Here is a 27,667-nt window from a genome sequence, read left to right on the forward strand (position 1 = left end):
TTATTTGTCGTCCTGTCAGGTCTGATTCACTTGTAACACATGGATGTCTAATACATTTTATATTAAAAGAGACAAACTTTAACTTTGCTAAAGGATAGAGGAAAATAAATCTCCACTTGCTCTATGTGACTAAATTATCAAGTCATAGGAACAGGACATGTTTTAGAGCACATCATTTAGTTTAGTCTATTTGATCCCATTAATCAGCTTATTGCAGAATATGTATTTCGAGACATGGGGGAGAGAATGAACTAAGACTAGATTTGGCTATTTCGTTTGTTGGCTATTTATTTTTCTGTTTTGTATGATACCTGGCGGGTCCTGTAGCCTGCTTTTTACAGGCTTCTTTGTTCCAAGTGTTGTTTTGAAGCCTATTTTCATCATTAAAATACAACAAAGATGGGGCATTACTTACAATGTGACATTACCTTGGAGAAGAGTAACGAGTTAAAGGTCGTCTCTAGATGGTAACCCTAGCTTTGCGAAACTCTATTATACTCGTCTCGTTGTTTTATGACGTGACAACGCTGTGGTTAAGGTCTGGTTAGATTAAGAGACATATGATGGTTTGTGTCGAAATGATCACTTGAAACGTGGTATGGGGATAAAGCATAGGGATAAAGTTACTACTTCATTACAAATCTCGCGAGAGTTTTGTATGAATGGGTCAAATCTAGGGTTACCGTCTGGACACGAACCGGGTTAAGTGGTAAGGGGAGTCGGCCGCCGCTCGGACTGTACCGTTATTACCGTGGAGGACTGGGGGAGGGTCCTCTTCTCCTCCCCTCCTCTTCTCCTCGTGGAGGACGAGATCAGATCAGAGGTGATGACACGCGCAGGAGAGATGGTGACAGCGCGCAGGATCACCGTGCAGCCTCTTCATGAAGAATAGTTACTGAGCTTCTCCCGCTGGATTGTAGAGGTTAGTTTGAGTTTCAAAAGTTTGTTTCCACAGCATTTTTTTCTGCAGGTGGAGCACATTACCTTACTTACATCCCTGGCTTCATGATAATGAAAAGCAGACCTTCACTGTCTGCCTTGTTGCTGCTGATGCTGTTAACAATCCTTCAGAAGGCTTTTAAACTGCTCAACTGTAGCTTTGAAATTTGGCTGTAACCTGGGCATATGTATTGAATCTTCACACTTTGTTTGTTCATGTTTATTTTCTGTAAACCTCTTCTACGTTATCCACACAACGTCTCTCTTTTTTTCCTTTTCTTCATATAGTCTGAAAACTAACGTACACTTTTGTAATCATGTATGTTGTAATCAAGGCAACACCGATTTGTGACTTGTCCAGTAACAAAAGATAATTCGTCCTGGTCTGGTTACTTGTAATATATATATTTTACACAAGGCCTGAACTCATTTGCCAGATGCAGCTCACAAGTTAGTTTAATGGACTCCAAACATGTAGGCTATTGAAATCATGCAGTTTTGGCTGCAACCAAAATCGTTTTGCAGAGTTATACAATTCTTTGAGTTTGTTTTACACACTATGATTTTTGTAAACTTTTGCAGTTAGTTAGGAATAACTTGTCACCACAGGATAAGACACAACCGATGATTGCTCAATGATGCATTCATACGTCCGTCTAACAAAAACACTTTTGAGTTTGGTACAATAATTTGGTATACTGGATCTGTTATGATAGGATAAATGTATTGGTAGTCTATATTTCTCTAACAGGCCATTTAATATTGCTTCACGAACATATTATATTGGATCTAGTGTTGATGGCTATTAAACGAATGAGTGTTTTGTATTGAAAACTGGAAAAAACACACAGAGGAAAAGACAGTGCAGTTTGTTTATTTGTGTGTACAGTATATTCATACAGTTGTATCCATGTGTTGACTTCTGCTGCTGCTATAACATTAATCACATAAACATCACTTGTTGTAACTCATGATGAAAGGGGTCTTTGAATGTGTGTAGTACCTAAAGCAGCTAAAATGTTTAAAACCATACTTAGCTACAGCTTCAGCCTGATTTGCATGTCTGTAGACAACACAAGTTCCCAGGAGTTATGCAAGATAGAGAGAGCAAAAAAGAAAACAGCTCAAGGACATGGAGCATAACAAAGCAACAGGCTGAGCAGACATACAATATTCAAGGAGTTGAAGCTTTGTGGTTTCTTGCAGCTGTTTCACTGCACTACCGCTAACAGATAATATGCTATATGTAGACACATAGTGTCAGTGTCTTGCAGCAGAGAGTCAGTATATCTACAGTATATATCAATAGTTTGTGTGTGCTGTCCTGCTGCAGCTCACAGCTGAGATGGTTTCCATGTTATACAGTATAATAGTGAACAATGTAATAGTGTAAAGATGGTAATTTCAGGCAGGTATGAAATGAAAAATCATTGTAATTTATTTGGAGATATATGGTGTTTGCAGGAAATTCTGTTATTTTGAGTAAGTAGCCAGTTAAATGTGTGAGGATGAGTGTGAAGATGTATAGTTGAATGTCTCACTGAGGGGTTGACTGAGCAGTTGGCCAGTTGGCAGGCTGGCCATCGATCCAGTGTCTGTTGAGCAAACTGTGAATGAGAGCATTTGCTGTGGGTCACACAGGTCAGTGATGAGTGATCTGAGGGTCCTGTGTGTGTGTGTGTGTGTGTGTACAACTCCCTTTGCATATGTGTTTGGCTGTGGGTCAGTGCTCACAGAGCATCTGCAAAGCTGGAAGTTTTTCTCTTTTAATTCTACTATTCAGGGCTGAAAGAGGTGCTATACTGACCAGATGACACTGCTCGACATTCGACTTTCCTCAGGCCTTATCTCTCTCTCTCTCTCTTACACACACACACACACACACACACACACACACACACACACACACAAACCATACACATAACCACTCCAAAATAGCTTCTGTTTGTACACACATTTGTATTCACACATTCACTTAACTGTGCGTGGCTGCTTTTGTGTGTGAGTGTCTCATATGATCTGCTTTTCGACGTGCAAGGGTGGAGGTTGGAGACTGCACCCCTGCTTGTCAGTCTGAAAAGAGAGAAAGAATAGCTGGGATGCTGCATGTGTTTGTGTGTGTACGGCTGGTATGTGGGCCTGGCTAACAGAGAAAGAGCCTGGGGTTCTTATCTGACCTCTCCCAGGATGACCTTTCACCCCCCAAGACAAGCCCTTTGTGTCCACTGAGCTCGAGCCCATGGGAGAGCGTGTGTGGGGGTGTGTATGTGTGTGTGTGTGTGTGTGCACCCATGTATGTTTGTGTGCGTGTGTATTAGAAGTATAGGCCACATCAAAGTCTTGCTTAAACATTGTTATCTGGACTCACCTTTGACCTTGCGGTCATGAGACATCCCTCAAACTAATACATCCATGCCCTTAAAGCAGAGAGTGTATATGTGGGTTTGCATATATTAGCAAGGACATCATGTATCAGCCTGTTATATGGTGTGTATGGGCAGTAACCAGAACTTTCTTTTTTATAAATTGGCTTAAAAAGTTTTTGTAGCATTCCAGAAGAGGCTGGCACATATTCATAATTCACTGATTCCCATTAATAATCATGGATGTCTATCTTGATTTGTTTTTTAGGGTAAATACACCAAATGAAGTACATTTAATAAGTAATAACAGCATGTTAAAAAGTGTTATAATGCTTAGTAGAAAAACTATGATGTAGTAGTATAGTCTATGGATCGTACAGGGCTCAGAGTATAAAGGGATCCTAAATGCAGGTTTGTGTGTGTGAGGTTGTGTGTTTTTGAGTGTGGTGGTGGGAAGGGGGTCCAAGGGGTCATAAAACACCACAATAGTGTCTCTCTCCCCAGGGTGAAAGAGAGACAGAAAGAGAAGAAGAAGAGGACGGGGGGGGGATGAAAGGATCTCCCACTTCCATGTCAGGGAGAGAGGAGGGGGGAGAGGGGGGGGATGGGAGGAGAAAAGATCAACAAAGCTTCCTTAAAAGTTTTTCTGCTTCTTTCTGTCCTCTCTGCTACAGTGCATGTCCTTTTTTTATGTGCTACAAATCTCTTGGGTTTTGTTAGGGATGCATGCCATTCTAGTGGTAGATATTCCTTAAATAATAAACTCAGATTACACACGTACAGCTAGAGAGTAAAGATGGAGATAGACATTTTGATTCAACAATACAAATCACAGCACTAAGATGCTTTTGTGTGTTTTGTTACTGCCCTTAAAGCACAGTGGTAACCAGTATAGTACACACAATGAATGCATTTTCTATGTATCTTCTGTATCCTGTATCAATACCCACACACACAGTGTTTGATGGTACACGATTTTGAACCAAATTGACATTTAGCACAAAAACTTTTTATCTACCAAGTAGCTACAAGACTGTGACCGAGAGCTCAAAAGAGTTCAAGAAGTTTAATATTTCAAATTTGATGCCTTCATCTTGTTATCATGCAGTAAAAACTTACTGGTTTGATTCACAATTGGTCAGATGTTTAGGATTTTGGTCAGGATTCAATAAAAGGTTGAATACGTCTCCCTGCTTTAATCTTCTCCCTCCCTTTTTCCCTCCCTATCTCCTCTTTTTTCTGGTTGTAAAGCTCGGTCTTCTCTTTGGTACAAGGTGTGATTACTTCCTCTTAGTGCTGGCTGTGTTATGACAGGGCTTTTTGTCTTCCACCCCTCTGTCTCTCTACAAAGTGGTGTAAGGCATTAAAAGACTGCATTGTTTTTTTTACATATGAAAGTGTGGAAGCAGAAGGTGGCCCGTAAGGTGTGTGTGTGTGTCTGTGTCTGTGTGTGTGTGTGTGTGTGTGTGTGGGTGTGAGAGAGAGAGAGAAAGAGTGAGGGAGTCTTTGTATTTGTGTGTTTTCAACATGTCACGTGATTTGTCTTTCATTAAGAGCATTAGTTTTAATGTTGTATTATATGTTTGTCAGATAAACTTTACCTATCTCCAGCTTCAACCTAGACCTACCTACTGTACATACTGCATTTATACTCACCGCTACATGTGGAACATCATCTAGGTACAGCACAAGTTAAACAAATGTGGAGCCATGTAGAAGGCCTAAAAAGAAGATTATTTTATGTTGTTGAAAAAGCAGACTAGCTTCATATTTTATTGGCCTCAAAGTTTTCATTTAACTTTTAAATTAAGTGGCAAATGTTGCTGACAAGAGATGCAATGATATAATACATCACAGTGGAGACAGATATCTTTGTTTTTGATTTAAAAAGACAAAATTGTTCTTTGAGTAATATTGTCTTTGATTTAGCCTGAAATGTTGTTGGTTGCGGGATTCATTGTTTTTAAACAGACAGTCCTCACTCTGATGGGAAGCTGTAGTCCTTCTAACATGTCTCCTCATGACACAAACAGCTTTAAGACTGTAATCTGACAGGCCAGTCTTTTCATTTAGCTGACCTGCAGGTTGCTGACTGGTCAATGAGTGTCATGCTACCAGGTTTGTCAGTCAGTCATGTGTAGCTTCTTGTGTGTGTGTGTGTGTGTCTTAGCCAGCATATGGGCAGTCAAAGGTTTAGAGAAGGGGGATTAAGTTGTGCTTACAGTCCAACCTTCTTATTTCCCTCCTCACTAACCCAGTTTGTTTGTTGTACAAAACATCTTTTGGGTCTAACAGAAATCCTCTAACGCCTATACCCCTTAGTCATTTCAGTGTTTATTACATATTCAGTAATAACATTGTATCTTGCACAAGAAAAAAAATCATGTACAAACAATAAGAAGTAGATAAGAATAAGAAAATGCAGTCCCGTATTCAACTTATAAATGGTTGAAGCCTCCAGTGCACATACACTTAGAATGGACTTTACAGTGAAGTAGGAGACATCTTGTGTCCAGCAGTTAAACTTTGTATATTCATAGATTCTGGATTTTTTAATGAGGGATAATTACCACTCTAAAATGAAGGATTTTAAATTGGCAATTGTACTTTTTTGTGGAAAAACCATGTCAGAGACACATTGTTCTAGGGAGGGGATCTTTACATTTAATTTAAAACACTGACTTATAACAAGATATTAAACAATAACATCGACTTAGACACACTTTTTATGCCCTTCAGTTAACAGTTTAAAATAAATCAGTGCATTTGCATTGCTGGTAATAAGTTAAGTTTAACAGCTACAAAAACAGTATTCAGTCCAGGTTTGAAAAGGTGCTCTCACAGAGTTGGTTTCGAGGAGACTTCCTCCTCTGTTCAAGAGCAGATGAGAAACTAGAGCGAACTGGATAGAGAGAAAGTGAGAGAGAAAGTAGAAAAACAGAGGGAGTAGAGTCTAGGTCAGGGTGCCCTGACACTGTCAGTGCAGCTGATTTTATGGCATGCTGTCTGGACAAATGCCACCCAATAGTAACCACTGTTTATGTGTGTGTGCCTGTGTGTGTGTTTTTCAGTGTGAGTAGAGGATAAGTGTGTCTCTGGATTTTACTGTTCATCTGTGCATGAGAGTGCATGTGTCCATGTGCCTGTATGTGTGTGTTTTTGGCCCGACAATATGAACCAGTACATTTATTTTCATTCTCAAAGGGCTTTAACAAGTATAAACAGCAGAGTGTTTTTCATTAAATACATGGTCTGTTTGTTTTACTGTTTCATTACCCGCTTTGCTTCGTATTAAATTATTGGTCAGATATTGCTGGGATAGATTCAGTTTTTCTTGTCGCTTCAAAACTAAAATAACACTTAATAATAGATCAATAAAACTAAATGTTGTAAAATGGAAAGACTGGTAAATCTGACTTTTAGTGCAGTAAAAGCTAAACTGGACACTAAAAACACAGTGGGTATTTGGTATATAGTTAATTCAAAGAAGAACAAATTGCTGTCACACAAATATTTGTTGAGTATCCAACACAAAGTTACTGTGTTTTTCAGAACAGCAATGGGGAACTCCTATGCAGGCCAGCTGCGGACAACACGCTTTGAGGAGGTCCTTCATAACTCCATCGAGGCATCACTGAGGTCCAACACCATAGTGCCGCGGCCTGTTTTCTCTCAGCTATATCTGGAGAGCGAGCAGTCATTGCCACATGATGGTGGGTTGCATAGAAGCACCATAGATAATGGTTGCAGCAAAAGGGTTACTTATTTTCCTGAAAATACTGTATCTCCAATTGGAATCCTGAACTCTGTTTCTCAGATTGCTTTCCATTCATGTTTTTTTTTTTTTTTTTTACAATTTTTTCCATACAATATTTTTGTGGATATGTCCCCAACAGGCCGAACAGAGAATGATGATGAGGATGATGAAGACGGTTCAGAGTCTAACAGCCCTCCAATACCCTATCAGATGAAAACCCCACCTGAGGGATGCTGTACCACAGACGGTTTGTACACATATGTACAGGGCCAGATTTGCTGAGATTTTACACCTCATTTCAGTCATAATTGGTACCAAGGGATGCATGTTTTCAAGCATACATGCTAACCTGGAAGTGCAGTTTCCCAGTGATAAATGGCACATTATGAATGTAATCAGTATTCACCCCCTTTATGCATGTGCATCATCCAAATGACAGAGAACTGCGGTTGGTTTTGCATACTGCCGGACCGGAGAAGTGTGAAAAATGTAAAGATTTCTTCTTTAGAAGCAGCCATAAGGCAGTGCCAGGCACTTTAAGGTGAGGGTGTAGTTGGGAACATAAAACTGAATTCACCTGTACAAGAAATCTTAATGACAACAAAGGGTGAACAAGCAGCAGAAAAGTATGCAGGTCAGCTCTTTGTATATATTATTGCTCTTCTTCTTTATGGTTAACTAAGATCTACTATAAAAGTCAAAGAAAAGCACCATATAGGACATTACTACCAGATCATTTTGGGAAAATAACTTTTTTATCCCTATCTTATTCTCCCCACAGGCTTCTGTCAGGCAGGCAGAGACCTGCGTCTGTCGTCGCTGGCATCAGATTCCCTGGATGTTCCCCCTGGGTTCATGTTGGTCGGGGTGAAGTCCCCCTCCCTCTCTGACACCCTGCTGGTGTGCGCTGTGGACCGCCGCTTCCTGCCGGATGAACGGGGTCGCAACGCTCTGCTGGGTGAGGCAGGAGACTTACACAGAAAAATATTATTGCTGTTTCCTGAAAAGTAAAAAGCTCTATAAAATGTCAGCTCTCAGGACTGAAAAAACAGCCTTGTTTCATTTCCCAGTTACTGTAGGTTTACATAAATCATGTTCAATTCTGATGATTCATTTTTTTTTGTATGTCTGCGCCCTCCAGGCTTCTCAGGGAACTGTATGGGCTGTGGAGAGAAAGGGTTCCGCTATTTTACAGAGTTCTCAAACCACATTAACCTGAAGCTCAGCACCCAGCCCAAGAAACAGAAGCACTTAAAATACCATCTGTACCGAAACAACCAGGGCGTGCTGGTCAAAGGAGCTCCCATCTGCTGGAGGGGACATGGTAAGAGCGGCAGAGATGGATACATGTGTTGTACTTAGCAACTGAAGTGATTTTTTTGATTCTAGATGTGGCTCAAACACTGATTTTGTTTTGGATTTTTACTTGAATAAAACTGTGGTGAGCCTATATTAACAGAAACAGAAAATTGAGTGTGCCTTTTTATATGTTGTGGCTGGAGATGCACCATGTATCTGGGATTCATATGGAGACAGGGTGGAATTAGGAAAATCCATTATCATATATATAACTGGGTGTATTACAGATTTTTTTTACAATCATAGCTCGTCACATTGTCTCATCTAATGCGCTTAAAAAGCAGCGCTGTCCCCACCTTGATGAACTGACAGCTTAGCAGTGGAGTGGAGTGTCATGAGTAACGTTCATGAAATATAAAATAAGGCCTAGTGTGTTGAAATTGTCTTTACTGGTTTTTGTGGACAAGAGAAAATGACATTTTGCAGCAGCTTGTTGGCAGTTGACTTAATAAAGGTAACCCATACAGATCTGATGAGTATGTTATCACTCTTGGACACTACACTTCACTCAAATTAGATATTACAAATGGAAAATTTGGAGGAGTTATTTAACTACAAGGCCGTCATACTGTACATGTACAGTATGCTCTTGTTGCTGAGAGACGGTGGGAAGAATCAGGTGTTGATCATACTTTTTGTGGCATTATAGCTAATAAGTAAATAATAACAAAGATAAAACATTATTGTTTCTGAGAAATTAATGCAGATGTGTTCATTACTGTATAATCAAAGTGGAACAGCGAAACATGAACAAAAAGGTTAGGTTGAGAAGAATTCACAAATGTGGTCCGTGCTTTAGGATTAAGGCCTTTATATCTAAAAATGTAACAGGTTTAACAGGGTTTGTAACGAGTTTGTTAGATGGACAGGTGGTAAAGCCTTAAGGACAGGTCAAAGGTGAGACTAGTGAGTGTACACAGAGGCTACAGCCTGCAGGTAACCAGTCAAATCATACTGATGTCAAAGGACACCACCTGGTGAAAAGGCCTCTTTGAAAGGATACTAACCTTGTAGATGTTGTATCCTCTTAATGTTTCTGCTTCTTAATGTTTTACTCCTGTTGTTTGGGAGGGTAAGGGTCAAGTCTCAGTGTTTATTGTGTAAGAGGTCAGAGCTTGGTTGTATTAAATGTAAAGAATACTATCTGGTAGGACATCTCTTTAGACCCTCTTTTTCCAAGCATGCGAAAGTTTTGCTATTGAGAAGTCTGAAATACACAGTATGCTCACAAATTAAGCAATTTCTTCCTGGCAAAAAAGTATGTTGCCATGCAACAATGGCTTACACTGTGCTAACTCTGTGTGTACAAGGTGTGGACTACCATAAGGTTAGTAATAGTTATAGAAATGTGCGTTCACCCTTCAATACCCAAGCCAAGCAAACACAGTTGAGGTAATGTTGTGCAGATTGGATAACCTGCCTTGACTCATTCCCACAAACAGAAAGCAGCATTTTTTTTTTCGGCCCTTATTTTTGTCTGAGAAGGGTAATAGAGGGCTGAACAGAGAAAGTGTCCATCTATTTAGTGTTGCATTAGATGCAGTGTAATTTAAATTCCCTCCTTTCCAGACAGGCACTGTTTCTCCTCGTCTGCTGCAGGTTAGTAGTTATACAACTCAAGAGCTGTGTAGTAGTATTAACAGCCCTGAAGCCTGTTTCAAGAAGCAGCTCCACAACAGCCTCTGTATCTGTGTGTGCACACACACACAAACAAATGAATACATTTATAAAATAACCTAGCTACTGCAAAGACAGGTTTCTGTCTCTCTGGATATTGAATTGCTTAGTGCGTCTCTGCGTGTGTTTCAGATGGCAGAATGAGACAGATAGGGTCCAACCCCTCAGAAGGCCATGTGACATCAGATGAACAGCCACCAAACCTGGCATTGACTCACCCATCACACACACCTGGAAGCTACACAGGTAACACACACCACACACACTTGTGTCACAATATATCACAAAAAGTTACAATAAGTAATATTTTTCATTCATTTTTGTCTATCTCTGTATGCAGCAGCATCACATGTAGACCCAATTGGTCTGCCGCAAATCGCTGATGTCCCCCACTCACTGACAAATGGCAACCATGCTGTTTCCTCCATCGCCCAGCCGCCTTTAAATCAATCAGGGCCTGGGAGACCCTCAACTACAGGTACTGTATGTGCACTCTGGTGACTTCGGCTGTATAAACCGCTTTATGTTCGGAAGGATGTGTGGGTAACCTGAAAGACTGAAGATTTTTTAGTTGTGGCAGTGAAGTTATGCTTAATTCCAGGAAACAAAATGCGAGTGAGAAAACCTTATTAAGGTGTTGGCTCATCATTAGAGTGAATGTACATGTGTTATAGTTGTAATGCACTTGCATTATTTTTTACACCCTTATAAAAGAAAAAGATCTTTTTATTAAAGTGTGAGTTTACTGAACTTTTAAAAAAAAATTAATATAAAATATTTATCAGACTTGAGTTATCCACACAGAGTATTAAGAATCTCCAATTTTATGTTTGTGTGGGGTTTTAGGTTAAATATTTGAAAAGTAAAATAAAAACTGTTTTGCCACCCTTCATCTGTCTTTCAACATCTTACAACACGACACCTAAAAATTCAAAAAAAAACAAACCTTTGAACCCAACAGATGCAATATCTATTGCACTTCCACATGCCTGCAGAGGATGAGAGGAGGAATCTTTCACTGCATTAACATGCATCTGCAGTCAGGTTATTCCAGGCATTTTGGAGCAACTTGATTGCTGAAGTATCATGTAAATAAATGCACATGCACTTCACTCCACGAATGTCCTTACAATTTAACATATTGAATGTTTTGAAATGGATCCTATGTTTCCCATACAAATTACGCTGGCAATATGACAAGCTTGGGCCTAGTGACATTCCTGTGACACCACCTGCATGGCTTTAGTCTGAAATGAATGCAGTCACATTAACAGGAAGGTTAAATCACATACACGGTTATCCCTGTTAGGGAGAGATATTAAATATGCATTTTGTTCCGCCTTCTCAAGACAGCGCTGTCATACATTTTTCATTTTCAGTTCTTACACACAAGGAGATAAGCGCAGTTTTATAAACCATGAAATATTAGGAATGAGACAGTTTTAAATACCACAAAACAGTTTCCCCAATATTAACTTATAACAGTCATGAAATATACCAGTACTCTTCAAAAATATGGTTGGATTCAAGAAAGAAATCACCAACTAAGTGCATGTAAGTTATTACATTTCTGCTTTAACCTGATTTCGCTTTATTATCTGGCTTCTTGTGTGCATGTAAACGTGGTCATTTTGTGTCTGTAGTCATTAAGCCCCTCCCCTGGGTTTCTTCACACCTCTGAAAGGGAGAGGTCCTACCAGCAGCAGCCCAAACAGTTTTTGTGTGTGTGTGTTATAACACCCTTGCCATACAGGAGCCAGCCAGCTGCATTGTATGTTGGGGGTAGTCCTTTGTTTCCCCTTCTTTCATTTGCCAACACTTGGGGCACTAAACTTCTCCCTCCCTTTTTCTCTTCTGTCTGTCTTTCTCCCTCCCACTCTCTCAGTCTGTCACCTCTATAAACCAGGGTTGTAAAATTCTCCCTCATCTTTTTTCCTGCTTTCCCGCTGAATGAAAAGCTTCCTTCCTGTCGATGTTGTTTTTTTTCATGGCTCTTTTAACTAGTGGACCTTTTATGTGTCTCCAGTCCTCATTACTGCATTTCAACAGACAGTTGAGAGGAAGAGGAAGAGACAGGGTTAATGTATGACTACAATACAACTGTTTCTCATTACTGTATCAACAGAGGTTGATCCTAAAACAGTATGTAGTCTATGTTCTGCTGATTTGTGGGTTGCTGGAATTAAAAAAATGACTCTTCTTTGAGCCATAAAACTGTTCCTAAAGCAAACTGGAAACATCAACTCAACAAATGAAATTGCAATTACAAATATTAAAGCAGGAGCAGCAATAAGATCCCTTAACTGGGAAAAAAGAAGAATATAACAAACTTAAAAAAAAATGCTTATAATGTACAAAATGGAAAATTATCCAATTTCTCCACATTGTGAACATCAGTAGTATAAGTGACAAAATTTTAAGTAAATAAACAATGTGATCTTGTTTTCTATGCTCCAGGGCCTCATACAAATGCTGGACCCCCCAAAAAGAGGCACAAGGGCTGGTCACCAGAGTCCTCTGCCAACAGTCAGCCAGAGAGCACCGTGAAAACACTACCATCTTCATCAGCCTTATCTACATTATCTGTGTCCTCTGCTGCCACAAATGGAGCCAGATCAGGTAAAAATGGGACAGAAATGATAAAGGGAGAAACATATGAGACGTGTATTTTAATTTATTGATAACACACAACGCATTTATAAGCAGTATACAAACATTGTAATTGTTAACAAATACATCAAACACTTACATATACTAACAACAACATTACAATATGTTATAAACCAGTTATTAACTCTTAATACTGCTTATAAATGCTATATAGGGGGATTTAAAAGAAAATGTTACCAGTGTGGGTAATGCTGATGTGGCAATAAGAGTTATGTGCTGCTTGATATGTTTGCATGTGTGTATGTGTAAATTTAAATATATAAATATATATTTGTGCTTTCTCACCCATCCAGAGACTGCAGTCCCACTGAGTTCCTCACAGGGGTCCTTAACCCCACTTTCTCCTCCAGGGCTGTCTGTAACAGTGCCCGATCAGCTGTTACACACCTGCGGACTGCAACCGGTCATCTTCAAAGGTCAGACAACCAATTTTATTAATGATATATGATGCTACAATGCACAGACACACACAATGACTGCACCACCACCCTACAGCACATGCAGTTGTAGACTACACCTGTGAGGGAGCTGACTAATCAGTGGTGGTTATTACTGACTAGCTGGTTATGGCGATCATTTTCTACCCCGCTGTCAGGATTGGACAGGTGAACAGGGGAGATTTTCAGTAACTTTCCAACAGATGGTCATTTTAGCTCGGCTCTCCTCACAGGTTAGAGGTCAGCCAACTCCTGAGGCTGTTTCTCAGCCTCTCTACCCTCCCCTCATCCCCTCCCCTACAACCTTTTCACCTCTTTGTATAAACTGTCAACTCATCCACCTTTCCCTCTCCATCTTCTATACCCTCAACCACTTCTTGTATTTAGCGTATGCACTTTCATCCTTTTCTTCTCTCTCTGTTATCAATTCTTATTCATCACTTATTTGCCCTTCACTTCACCAATCTTGTCTTTTCCTGTCTTTTCCTCCTTTCTGGCAGCTTTTGTGCCTCCCATCACATTTTCCTATCCCTTCTTTTATCCCTCTCTCCCTTGGGAATAGATAGCACTGCATTTTCCCACCACCTGATCCTGCACAACAGTTGGTTTCTATGTGGGTTCATTTGCAGCAAGACTCTGCTGTAGTAACTGAAACAAACACAATACACTTGTGAAATCTAACATAGCTCATGATTAAATATATTCACCCTTTTCCTATCATAAAGACAGCAATTGACAGCCTTAATGACTCAGACAAAGATGTCTGCATTGTGTTTTTGTTAATTTTTTATTTACACCACAGCCTGATCGCACTGTCTTTCCAATGTAATCATCTTTTACTACATTTTACTAACTTTATAAAGTCTTACCATTTTTCCATCCAACCATCTGCCACCCACTCATGCTTTTCCTACGTTTCATTTTCTTACCTACATACAAATACATTGAGTTACTGAAGGTTCAGTGTCTTGCTCAAGGACGCTTTGACATCAGGTTGGGATCGGCTCAATGAACAACCTTATGGTTAATAGCCAAATCTACCGCCTGAGCTACAGCCGATCCCAAGTTATTGTCAACCATCTCTATGTGTTCATCTTCTTTATCTTGCTGCCTCTCACTGACACAGGTCATGGCCCTCTTCCTCAGCTGACTGGCAATGTCAGTGAAGTGCTCGTCAGTTCTCTGCTCCAGAGTTGTTACCTGAGCTCCCAGACACTCCCCAGAGTCTACCAGCACTACGGACCATCACCCATTCAGCCACTGTCGACTGAGATGCAGATTCTACTCACTGTCTACTACCTTGTTCAGCTTGGTCAGTTTAAAATCTTGGTTAAGTATCAGGCTGTAATTATACACAGTTCAGTAGGACTGCAAGGGTTAAGTCCTGATCCTTGCTGTACCTTATAATAGCCACTAGGAGGCAGACAGGCTAGCCATTAATTAATCAGTGAATGAGCTACTTAATGGATAAATGGGGTGTTTTTGATCTAAACTTATCATTTTGTCAGGACTGTGGCTTCATATTTGACCATTATCACTCATTATCACTTATTGACCTGCCAGTATATGTAGTGTGAAAAATTCAAATATGCTAACTCTAGCTTTTTTAGTCCTCATGTTAAAAACATTTTCCATAAAACTACTGTTAAGTGTTTTGAATGAATAAATATTAACTCTTTTTCACCACACCTCTGTTTTCTTTCTTTCTCACCTACATTTATAGGCCCTGACCAAGTGCCCCTGATTGAGGACTTGGAGCAGATATTCATGAGGTCATGGAGGGAGTCTCATCTCAGTGAGATCAGACAGTACCAACAGCCTCAAACACCAGCCTCCCAAGGGAGGCACTACGGCATAGAGGTGAGTCCAAAAATCAAAAAATAACCACAAAAAGCATTTGTCTCCCTTCACACCAAGCTTAATAGCACAAAGATCCATTCATGTGTACACAGTCATATCTGTCCTCTTCATGCAACATATTACAGGGACAAATACTGATGACAAGACAGATTAACAACAATTAACAAATTGCCTATCCTCTTTGTCCCGGTCTCCAGACGCCCTCCACCCTGCCTGGGCTGCCCCAGCATCTCTCCTTACCTCCCCAGAGCCAGCAACCCCTGACCCCCAGCCAGCTCCCTTGGCTTGCCCAGCTGGCTGCATCGTCCTGTGCAGAGGGAGTGGTGGTTTTAGGGGAGCAGGTCACATCTTTGGCTCAAGGCCTTCACCAAACATTCAGCAGATTAATGGAAGGGCGGCTTGAAAACACCAACTACGTAGTTGTCATTGTAACCGCACCAGGACAGGAAACACAGTCCTGTGTGGTAGTCACAGGTGGGGGCTGTGTTTTCATAGTTTTAATGTGGTAGTGTAATTAAAGATGTTCAGTATTTAGCTAAAACGATAAAGCATATTTTAATTCAGTGTATTTGTGTGTATGTGTGCTGCAGGTAAACACCAGTGTCGTGCCTTGGCAGAGAGTATGTACTCTTCCAGTGAGGGTCTGAGAGAAATCAACCACCAGCTCTCCACTGGTGTTGCCCAGGAGCTCATCCATTACTGCAATTCCCTCGGACAAGGTGTGTCTGACTGTCTGCCTTTTGATTTGTGGGTCTGAAATTGTGTGGATCTGTACGTACATATTTATGTGTGCAGTACAGGCATATTAATGTCTGTATGATGGTATACTTCAACACGATGTGTGACCTCCTGTTTCTCAGATGGGGATATGGATTCCCTCCTGGATAGTGCCACCCTTGACAGCAACGAGCCATCTCCTTTATCCAGCAGTCAAGAATCAGCTGAAGAGAGGAGTCTCAAAAACACACACAGTCCCAAAGACACACACAGTCCAAAGGATTCACACACACAGTGTTCAAAAGACTCACCCAGTGCTAAAGAAGCACCAAGTCCAAAAGACTCCTGTTCAGGTGAGACACAGACTCACACAGGTTGAAGTGTTTGCAGTGTATAGAATGTATTTATGTGGCTCACAACAGTGTGAAAATACACCTTGAATATTAACTGTCTGGACAAGATTAATATCAAACTAATTTCAGTTGCTTTCTCCTGGTAGATGTCACAGATTCTCTGTATCCTCAAGCAACAGAGTTGCTCACATTACCTCTGTCATTGTCATTTTGGTGTTATTCCTATGTTATTTTAGGTATCATCCAGTACAGCTATAATCCATACTTTTTATACGTTTGAGCTACATATTTCAACCTAATATGTTCTTGGGTTTCAAATTTTCAGTTTTCAAACCACCAATTTGATTTGATCTGTACTGTGTTTATATGCTCTTACAGCTGTGACTCTTCCTGAGGAAAATTATTATATATGTTCATTTCCTCTTATTGTAAACATGTAAATCCAGCCTTAGATTACATCTGCATGTATTTCCTGCCTACGTGATTGCGCCTTCTTTTGTCAGCAAATGTGCACAGCTGAGATCAGACAATAATGTTAATTCATTTCTTAAATTGAATCCACTGATGTATATTTGTGTCTGTGTGTGTGTAGAATACTCTGTTGAGTGGCGTGAGGTTCGGCCAATCCAGCTGGCAGTAGCCCGAAAGCTGCTGTCCCATGTTTGTGCCATAGCAGACTCCAGCACACAGAACCTGGATCTTGGTTCCTTTGACAGGGTCAGCTTCCTCATCCTGGTCCCGCCCTCTGAGGTCACATTTCAACAGACCGTTCTCCACCTCTGGAGCTCTGGTTAGTTACATGACTCTTTTTTGCCAGCAGCCTTTTTTCTGAATTCCTACTGTCTCTCTTTTTGAAAGACAAGAAAAAAATCATAAAAGCAGTAGATTCTGAATGTGTGTTTGCCCATAAACATGATTTGTTTGGATGTTGATCTGTGCCACCCTCTCTCTCTTTGTCTGTGTATTTCAGGTGTCCTTCAGGAGCTTGGGGGTTTAGACCAGGAGTGTGTGTTTCAGCGGGACGCTGTGCGTTATGTGGTCAAGATGGATCAGAGCGCTCAGGCGCGAATTGACAGCCTCATTCAGGAAGCACACAGCAACTCCTACACTCTTTACATCCTGGTCCATGACCATGCTCACTGGGACATTAGCAGGTGTGTGTTTGAGAGGGAAAAAGAGAAACAGAGTAGAAGTGATGCAGAATAACGTAATGTTTTGACTTTTTATTGTCGATTTTCATTAGTACAACAACGTGATACAACAGCATTATAAAGCAATCTGCCTGTCTCTGTTTCTTTCTGTCACTCAGTGCATCCTACAGTAGCTCAGACAGTGGTTTGGGTCTGGTGGACCAGCTATTAAACTCCAGACAGGTCAGAGATGCTCCCAACATCCTGATTCTCCACGTCACATCCTTCCCGTTCGCTCTGCAGACGCAGTACACCCGCATCAGCCCCTACAACGAGATCCACTGGCCCTCTGCATTCAGTAATGTAAGATAAATGAAGTCTGTGTGAGATACACATTCTGAGAGTTGGCGCTTGAATTATTTGAATGTGCGTGGATCTATAACATTGTGTGTTTGTGTGTGTGTAGGATGTGGACCTGTATCATGAGAGAACGCGGTACTTTGGTGTGTCAGAGCTTTTAGAGTCGACCCGTTCAGGAAGCAGTCTGCCTCTTATGCGTTATGATTCCTCTTTTGAAAGCATGGTATCTGCCTTGGAAGAGAGGTATACACACACACACACACACACACACACACACACACACACGCACACACCGAGTCTACACAAACACATTACACTTAATAATTAAGTTTAAATTACTTGCAGGTATACACAAAAAATGGAGCAAGAGACCCTTACGATCTCTCTTTCCGTCTCTCCCAGGTTCCCTAAGCTGCACAGTGCTGTGATCCGGACTACAGTTCTGATCCAACACTACTGTGTAGCTCTGATGGCTGCATCTGGTAGAATCAGTGGCTCCCACAATCTCCACAAACACACCTCTGTGGAGACCCTGGAGATCGTGCAATCACTGCTCACTGCTGCCCAGCAATGCCCTGCCCACCACGGTCACATGGTCCTGCTACGGATCCCCTCTTTGGCTCTGGCAGCCTGGGCACACCGACGGCTGTCCAGAGTGAGGAGGCAGTTGGGTCTGGAGGAGAATTTTGAAATCATACTGGGGAATCCCAGCCAAGCTCTGAATATTGGACAGAGCTTTACTGATCAGATCAAGGTGGGGGAGTAGTTAAACTTATCAACAAATACTTGATAAATTTGTTTATAGATAGATACACAAGTAAAAAGACAAATAAGCTCATTGAAAATCAATTTACTCTCCTTTCCATTTTACCTTCATGTTTAGTTTTAGAGCCTTTGTATAAAATGTAGGCTTTCTGTGCTTGTGTGTGTCATGCAGACATGGCTAAAAATCCAAGATGCTGACTGGGTTCCTCATACCTACCTGGAGCTTGAGGCCCTTCCCTGCATCCTGATCTTGTCAGGAGCTGAGCCGCTGGGAGAATCATTGCCCAGGTAGGCAAACTAAGAACAAAAATTACTTTCAAAAGAATCACTTTCTAGCAAAAACAGGAATTGTGGAGCCCTCATCAGAAATCTGTTAAAAAAAACAACTTTTAAACTTTTTTAACTTTCAAGAAAAGCTACCTAAGATGTAATTAAAGTCATCTTAAGTTTAACCTCTGAATGATTTCTCTCCACAGGTCACTGAAGTACTGTGACCTTCGAGTGATAAGCTGCTCCTACCTTCATCGTACCACACTTGAACAAGAGCTAGGACTAGCTGCTTACCTGGTGAGGGCAGAGTCACGACCTCCACACAACCACGGGTCAGGAAGTGACCTGCTGGAGAGTGATGCAGAAAAACTCAGCAGCACTGACAATGAGGAGGAGGAGGGGCAGGAGAATGGTGAGATAACAATGGACAGTGACTAGTCAATGTTTTAAAGTAAGGAGTAATAATTGCTTTCAGTTTGAAGGGAAATCCCAACTGATTTGGTTGATAATTTATTAAACAAAGAGGAGTGAATGTATTAATGTCACTCTTTTTCTTATTTCTGTCTCCTTCTTTTGTTTCCAGGGGACTCCCCTCTTTCATCCAGCCAGCCGCTCCAGTCATGCCCAGACAATGGAGCATTAGATCCCTTCCCTGCCCAAAGCAACACCTCTCCAAATGTCCAGAAAAACACAATGGACACCATCCAGTCTCCCTCACAGACCCAGACTCAGCTTCAGCCCCAGCCTTTATCTCAGTCATTTTCATATCCTCAGCCCCCACTTCACCACCAAACCCAACCTCAAGTGCAAAGTTATTCCCAAGCCCAGCCAATTTCCCAGCCGCAGTCCCAAAGTCAGGGTCAAAATCAGCTGTTGTCTCAAACAAATCCCCAACCTCACTCGCAAACACTCCCCCAACACCAGTCCCTCTCACAGATGCAAATACCTCACCCTCAAAATCAACCGCTGCCCCCTGCCCAGTCTCGTCATCTACACTCCAAATCCACCTCCTCTGGCTCCTTGTCCCCCCGAGCCTCCTCTCCTCATCTGAGCTGCTCCTGGGCACGGGGAGTGAGTCGCCCGCCTTCTGTGCTCCTCCCTCGTGCTCTCTATGACATTATCACAGCCAGTGACAGCAGCGGGCTTCCACGATGTACCTCATTCCTGCCGCACATGTCTGTCGCATGGGCAAGCAGCTTCAGGTAGAACACATATTTTTACACTCCAGTATATCTCATATCACAAATAAAAAAGCTGTTTAAAAAGTTAAAAGCCACTGTTCTACCCAGAAGATGCTAACAAAACTTTAATGGCTAGTAGTAATGAACGGTTGCATTTTACGGTTACATTATGTACGTTTAGCTGAGCAATTCAACAGTGTGATGAATACTTGAAAACTTTACATCCAAATTGGTTGCATAGGTCCAATAAACATTTTGTTTTAATTTAGGGTATATCTCACTGTTTAAGTCCTTGTGGAATCGTTATTTACAAAAGCAGAAAAATAACACTGGCTCATTGATTAGTAATGTTAAGAACAGAATAAAAATAGGGTGTTAGAGTTCAATAAGTATAGTATGATAACCTTCAAACTCTGACCAGAAAGTCTGAGGTGACATAGTGGATTAATTCTAAGGGATTCATCCTGTCTGTTTTAGTAAAACATTCCATTATACCGTTAAATCAGACTGAACATTTAACTTTTCACTCAGTGTGTCCTTAAAAAAGCTGATGATAAAAGTCTCATTAGGAGAAATATGAACCATGAATATAACCATGAACCATGTCCCTTGTGCATAGGCCCTTGCTGAGTAAGATGATGACATGTACAGAACAGTCACTGTATTATCGCCAGTGGACGGTCCCCCGCTCTTTCCACATGGACAGCAGCAATCGCACCGAAGGACGAAGTGACAACTTTCACCCTCGCAGGCTGCTCCTCAGTGGACCCCCACAGGTATTTTTGGGCTTTCCTTCTTTCTTTTACTAAAACTCATTGACTTGCTGATGCTATACATTTACCTTCTTTTCCCTTTTTTCTAATGTTCTTGGTCAGGTGGGTAAGACAGGAGCGTACCTGCACTTCCTGGGTATTCTGTCTCGGATGCTGATCAGGCTGATGGAGGTGGATATCTACGATGAAGAGGACATAAACTTCAGTCAGTATAGCAGCAGTAGCCACCGCTTCTCATGTACACCATGTAAATTGTAGAGACATGGTTTTCAAAATCTATTCTACTGTTCTCAAAGCCCTTTTCTGTTTTTTGATGTTTTCTGCTGTCAAGATCATTTGTTCGTATGCAGTATTCCGTTAAGGCTGTGTCCAAACCAGATTTGAATCTTCAATCTTCACAGTGCTGTGACGTCATGTGTAATACATCTGTTTGTACATGTGTTGTATATTTAGGTACCCAGGCAGAGGGGGTGCAGTACAACCCACCCAATGCCTCCTGGCCCAATCCAGACATTATGAGGACGATGCCCTTTGACTATACCATCCATGACCCCAAATATGATGACATCAGTGCAGTCTATTGTCCTGGATATAAACCTGGTGCTGATGGTAGGCACAGTCAGTCAGATACAGACACTGTCACACAAGCCAATATACCAACACAATCCACAATCATAGATACTATACTCTCTCTAATTTCAACCAAATATCAGACCTTTCCATTGAAGTAATCTGTATATTGTGCTGTTGTCCTAACCTGTCTTTGCCTGTGTTGTCTTCACCAGGAAACCCTGTACGGCAGGAAGATGTGTACCTACGTAGGCGGACATCTAGGATCAAGCTGTCTAAATATGCGGCATACAACACCTATCATCACTGTGAACAGTGTCACCAGTACTTGGGCTTCAATCCTAGATACCAGGTCAGCAACACGCAAACACACAATATGATAAATGACTCTCAAGCTGCTTTTGAAATATAAAAGTCACAGGCGGTCCTGTATGTCTCCTTTAATCACAATTTAGATGTATGAGTCAACACTGCATGCCTTCACATTCACTCATCTGCTGCTTGGAGAAGAGATCCAGCTCTACTTCATCATCCCAAAGTCTAAAGAGCACTACTTCAGCTTCAGTCAACCTGGAGGCCAACTGGAGAGCATGCGGCTGCCCCTCACTTCTGATTGGGTAAGTCCTTTGTCAATGAAACCTCAACTACTAGCATTTCCTTGTTTAAGGCATTTTCTGATGCAGATGTACAGATTGAAGAATAATCCAGCAGGAAAATAATTTAACATTTTCCTACACCAACATCACAACAGATAGTGAGGCTATCATAGTTTGTGAGAGTCATGATGCCCTGACTCTAAGTGCACCAAAATTGTCCTGTTACTGTTTGTCTCACAACAAAGATAAAAGGTGCAGAAATGATAAAAAAAAGATGTATGAATAAGAATAAAAATGGAACTAAGTAGAAAGTGATGTGTGTCACCCTGTTAGCCTTCTTAAAATTGACACATAGTCGTGAAATCTCTCATCCAAGATAACCAAAGCACCTTCTTTGTTTTATTCACACATCTAATTTTAATATAGAACGCAGTGTCAATTTAAACACTTACCTTTTCCTGTTTAGAGAAGTAATCATATCTCCTAGGTGCAGACACATACTGTTTATCTCAACACATGACCATTGCATTAAAGCAGTGATTTTCAGACCCCATGACCACAATGAAATACTCTTCTTGAACCACTAGGTGGTGCCACATGCTACACTATGCCTCAAATTGTCATTACAGGAAAATGGATTACTGTGGCCTAGTGGTTCTTATTTATTTTCATTTAAATAATGGATATGCTGTTGTATATACATTTGTAGAGGGTTTCTGTTTGAGAGGATATTGTTGGAAATTTATGGAAGCACTAAATAACTGAAAATATCTGATAATCATTCATCCAGCATTCAAATATCTGTATCTTGTATCATTGTAGACCCCCAGGGGGCCCCATGCACCATTTTAGAAACCAACCTGTGAGCTATCACAAAGATTATCTTATTAGAAAGTAGTCATTCATGAGAAATTAAAACTACATTATTGTTCAACTGTGGTAATCTAAAAGTTGGAGGTGTTTTGCCACTGCTGACAATGGGCGAGGTCATTACTTTACACTCTCCTTTTACTTTTTCAAGATTGTGTTGAATTCTTTAAATGTTCTTAGCAGTTATACTATGAATTATAAAGATATTTATTTTCCACTTTCACAGAGCCCAGACTGCATCAAGAGTCCAATCTTCACCCCGACCACAGGCCGTCATGAGCATGGTCTGTTTAACCTGTACCATGCAATGGATGGAGCCTCACATCTACATATCCTGGTGGTCAAAGAGTATGAAATGGCCGTTTACAAGAAGTACTGGCCCAACCACATCATGCTGGTGCTGCCTACAGTCTTCAACGGAGCTGGAATAGGTTTTTTAATGCTTCTACTATTGCTGCATCACATGTTATCAAATTGCAATATCCAAAGTTTTTTCATGTCCACCACCTTAATAACTGATTCTGGTCCTCTTGCAGGTGCTGCTCACTTCCTAATTAAAGAGCTATCGTATCACAACTTGGAGCTGGAACGCAGTCGTCGGTTGGAGGGAGGGGGCCCAGCAGGTGATGTCTGGCCCTTCATCATCCTGGCTGATGACTCATGTGTGATGTGGAACGCAGTGGACCTCGACGCACGCAAGTACATACAGACCAATTATGTACAGTATATGAATCATAGTGAGGGACAAAATAGCTGTTGCTTGTATCAGAAGTAAGAATATGTGATATGTCACTTCATGAGTTGGTTTTAACATTGCTACTCTTTGCTTTTCGCTGCTATTAGTGGTCCAGTGGAGCACGCTGTGTCACTGAAGCAGGTTTTACAGCACATGGAGGCCTGTCCGGACCTGGCTCACTACGGACTGTGTGGGATCAGGAAGTGGAGCAGTCGTGGACTCACAGGTCAGGGATCATCATGTCAAAAACTTTGGAAAACTAAGAAGAACCATTTCCAAGGCATTTCAGTCTCTGTAAATACCATACAAAATAACAGAATTTGACTGTATGGGACACTTCAAAATAATAAACAGTTATAATACATATTCATTAAGTTGCTTTGAAGGATTCTCATACTCTAGATGTTGTAGATGCCTTAGACCTCAGCTATAAATACAGCTTGTTATGTCTTCATCTTTTCAGCAGTTCCATGTTTACGTTTTAGATTGTACAGATATTTTTTCAATTTCTACAAGTTCAGGCTCCACGCTATATCTCAGATCTTTTAGCCCCCATCAGCAGTGTGCAGCCTTACATAACCAGTAATGTAGAGCCTCAAGATAAGGGATAGCGGAGTTTTTTCTATTAGCATCTCTCAACTTTGGAATGAGCTACCTGCAAAGCTTAGGCTGACAGTATGACATGAAAGAAGAAAGTGTAATCTTTTAAGAGATTTTTGAATAATTTTGATGTAGATTTTCAGCAGTTTGCTACTTTATGAATTAGGAGGAAATTGCTTTAAAACATGTAATTTTATTTTGAAATAAAGTGAAATTTGTTTTCTTGCGTCCAGGTAATAAACAAAGGGGACCTTTCTCCAGAGGTCATCTTCATGACTTCCTCCTCCTCAATGTCGACCGAAGTCAGAATGTCCAGTATGACCAGAACCGCTTCACCTGTCATGACGTTGACTTCACCCTGAGGCTACACAGTGCCGGACTGCTCGTCTGCCGGTTTAACAGCTTTAGTGTCATGAAGAAGCAGATCGCCATAGGAGGATACAGAACATTTATCATCAAGACCAAGGTAGATGCCTAAGAAACATGAAAATAGAACCACATATTACTTACAGTGCTTGTTACAGAACAGAATAAAGAAACAGATTTGAGGAATTCATAATTATCATTACTTATAATGCAAAAAGTTAAACATCATATAACACCACTTTAGGAGCTACACAGGTCTAAATGCTAGTCTGAATTTCACATCATAATGTAGAATAGATGTAGATTTTACATGATTCTTATGGTTGATCCATGATAATTATAACAAATAATAAATTGTTGTTCAAGAAATTTCATTTTGGCACCAATGAAAGTGTGAGTAAAACAAGAGGTAATACTTGTTCTGGCTCCAGACTTCAAAAAGGGTTACAATTTTTACGCTTTTCAGCCACATGGAAAATGTATCTAACCAAAATATCTACCACAATGAGCAGAAAGACATAAAAGACATTTTATTGGGATTTACAAAATTTTATTGTTATTGCAGGTAATTTAAATACAAATTTCTCCATTCTTTACTGGGGCTAGAAAGTGGGCATCTTATTTTTCTACCATTTCATCTTTCATCATGGATGTGAATGACAGTATCATCCAATGATTTACTGTGTGCATCCCCAATATTAAACAAAACATTAAATTTCTCTAGATGACAGATGTTCCCACCTCAGTGGGGCCCTCGCAGTACATCTGTGCCCCAGACAGCAAGCACCTTTTCTTGGCTACGCCAGCTCAGCTTCTCCTGGAAAAGTACCTCCAACACACCAGCCAGAAGCTGTTTCCACTCAGCACCAAGAACTACACACACCCTGTACTGTCTGTAGACTGTTACCTCAACCTGGGACCTGAGGTACACACATGCACACACACACAAACATGTGGATCACAGCTTCTTTGTTTGTAGATTATTCACCTCCAAACATCTGTGTAGGCTCACATCCACAAATACACACACCTTACACAATACACGTCTAGGACAGTTTGTTTTGAGTTGACATCTAGCTTCTTATGCAGGCAAACTACTGTATTTTTGCTGTATGTTCAGGTGCATTGTACTGTGATGCTCTCACCCTTAAATGCTAACATACAGTATATACAGCATGTCACACTCCTCCTGCCTCTACTCTGCAGGTGACGGTGTGTTTTGTGAGTTCAAGACCTCACTCTGTCAACATCAGCACCACCGGGCTGCTGTTCAGCGGCCTTCTCCTCTGTTTCGCTGACTCCTTTGTGACTCCTGGGTTCCTGAAGAAGTTCACCTTCCTCAAAGGTACAAAGGCAGACCAAATACAGACAATAAAAAATATGTATGTTATAGATGACACATGGGTGACACATAGGAGGGGATGTAACAGTACTGTGCAGAGCAGGCTAATCATAGGTCTCATATTGAATGCCTAAAAGTGCTACATGTTGCATTTTAGTAATGGAAAAAAAATACCAACAAACTTAGTTTTATTGCTCTACAGGGAGGAAATGGCGTCATGGCACAATACAGGAATAAAGGCTTTCAGTGTGTCTCACCTTTATAGATGAATGCAATGAGTGAAACAGAAATAGTTAGATGAAAAATCAAGATCAATAATTTCTGTGACATGGAGTATGAGGAGAAGTACATGCAATGTTTTGTCTTAATTTTGAGAAACAAAATATCAACAGTGAACCCTGATCTTGTGTTTAACGCGATTATTGCATTTTGGAGTCATTTTTATTTCCTATGTCATAGTTAAAGTCTCTATCCCCCTACCTCCTGTCCGCCTCCCTGTAGGTGCGACTCTGTGTGTGATCAGTGCAGATCGTAGCTCCTTGAGGCAGACGGTGGGCAGGCTGGAGCTGGAGGAGGAGTGGAGGTTCAGACTCAGTGACGAATTCCAGACTGCCAACGCCAAGGAAGACAGACCACTCTTCTTCCTGACTGGAAAACATATATGACTGGAACATGTGTATACAGTGATACTGCCATGAAGTATGAAATGTACAAGAGTATGTCTTGTGCTATATATGACAGTACACACGAGAATGGGTTTTGAATTGACAATGCAAGATATACAAGATAGCAGGCTATTATACTGTAGGTATATTACCCACACCTGTGAGACCCAAAGGAAACATTGTGAAGAGAATATGAAACCTAGACCAGTTCCTATCACTGCACACACACACAAACACACACACACGCACACAAATAGGATTTGGAGTTGAGGTCCAGGTTTAGGCTGCCAAAATCAAGACAGATACATTCATCTCGGAAAGGTCGTGATCTATGAAAATGCTAATGTGTTATGGATAAGGAAACAGCAGAGAATTATTTAGCTAAATATATATTTTTATGTGGCCTTTATTTAGCCATGATTCTCCTGTGTGTTAGCAAATGATTGTCCACGAAAGGTTAAAGCATTTTCAAAAGGCTTTTCAGGAAACCTCAAGTGAAAAGCTGGTAAAGACATGGTATTGTCTTCATTTACTGTGATTTGTGTACCACTCCATTCAACACTGAAGTGCTAACTTTATCAGAGTATTTTTTGTTCCACTAGCTAATGTGTTGAAACTGTGTAAAATTAAAAACACCCGTTATCTGGTTGTAAAGTAGTGTGGTGTCAAAAAGTTTAAAGGATTCATTTGATCAAAAAAGGGCTCGATGCAGTATCTCGATTTACTGGATATTTGAGGGAGATAGACATAAGCAAAATGAAAATGGAATCAAAAAAACATTTTATGCTTTGTGAAAGTCACTAATTGCAGGTTCTGCTTTTGTATTTCTTGATCTGTGTTTGCAGGTTTAGCTGTGTGTAATTTCTTGCTGCAATATTTCAGTGTTCTGCAAACTTACTTGCGGATTCAAACAATATGAGGAGCTTTGTTAAGGGTAGACACAATCATTTGTGTGCAAAGGTAGCCGATTTTTGGCAACAGACATTTATATAGGGCAATTTTGTTGGACAAGGTTTGTTTTGCATGTATGTTTTTACATATAAAATATTTTGAATATATTTTGTCACATTTGTATTATGTAAAAAGTACTTATCTACTGCATGTACAAGATAAAGAATCCTAAAGCTGTTTCTCTGTTGTGATGTAGAAGATTTTGTTGGTAAAGATGTTATTAATGTTTTATGCTCAATATACTGTATGATGATGTTATTTGTAGCTGTTGCAGAAACACAAATCCACTGTGTATTGGCAGCTTTTCACAATGTACAGTTTTCTATACTTTTAATTGTATAAATGTACAGACATTCTCAA

General features: G+C 40.7%; 1 protein-coding gene across 2 annotated transcripts; it reads left to right on the forward strand.

Moving 5' to 3' along the window:
- Positions 1-27,667, forward strand: greb1 (growth regulating estrogen receptor binding 1). 2 transcript variants are annotated; one of them, XM_067592766.1, is made up of 34 exons: positions 1-922; positions 6,855-7,015; positions 7,199-7,306; positions 7,841-8,017; positions 8,201-8,383; positions 10,228-10,341; positions 10,439-10,573; positions 12,553-12,714; positions 13,059-13,181; positions 14,329-14,514; positions 14,926-15,062; positions 15,260-15,536; positions 15,653-15,781; positions 15,923-16,132; positions 16,725-16,922; positions 17,103-17,286; positions 17,442-17,625; positions 17,729-17,865; positions 18,025-18,376; positions 18,560-18,675; positions 18,864-19,069; positions 19,241-19,859; positions 20,458-20,614; positions 20,714-20,816; positions 21,065-21,220; positions 21,397-21,533; positions 21,637-21,798; positions 22,874-23,078; positions 23,184-23,346; positions 23,491-23,609; positions 24,217-24,449; positions 25,074-25,274; positions 25,556-25,694; positions 26,193-27,667. In XM_067592766.1, the coding sequence occupies exons 2-34, from the start codon at positions 6,862-6,864 to the stop codon at positions 26,354-26,356; spliced, it is 6,030 nt and encodes a 2,009-aa protein (XP_067448867.1). In that variant the 5' UTR covers positions 1-922; positions 6,855-6,861; the 3' UTR covers positions 26,357-27,667. The 2 variants fall into 2 exon arrangements, with proteins under 2 accessions (XP_067448867.1, XP_067448857.1); XM_067592756.1 differs by having other exon boundaries at positions 636-922; positions 10,436-10,573.

The sequence above is a fragment of the Thunnus thynnus genome, chromosome 1 (assembly GCF_963924715.1).
Source record: "Thunnus thynnus chromosome 1, fThuThy2.1, whole genome shotgun sequence".
NCBI classification, from domain to species: Eukaryota; Metazoa; Chordata; class Actinopteri; order Scombriformes; family Scombridae; genus Thunnus; species Thunnus thynnus.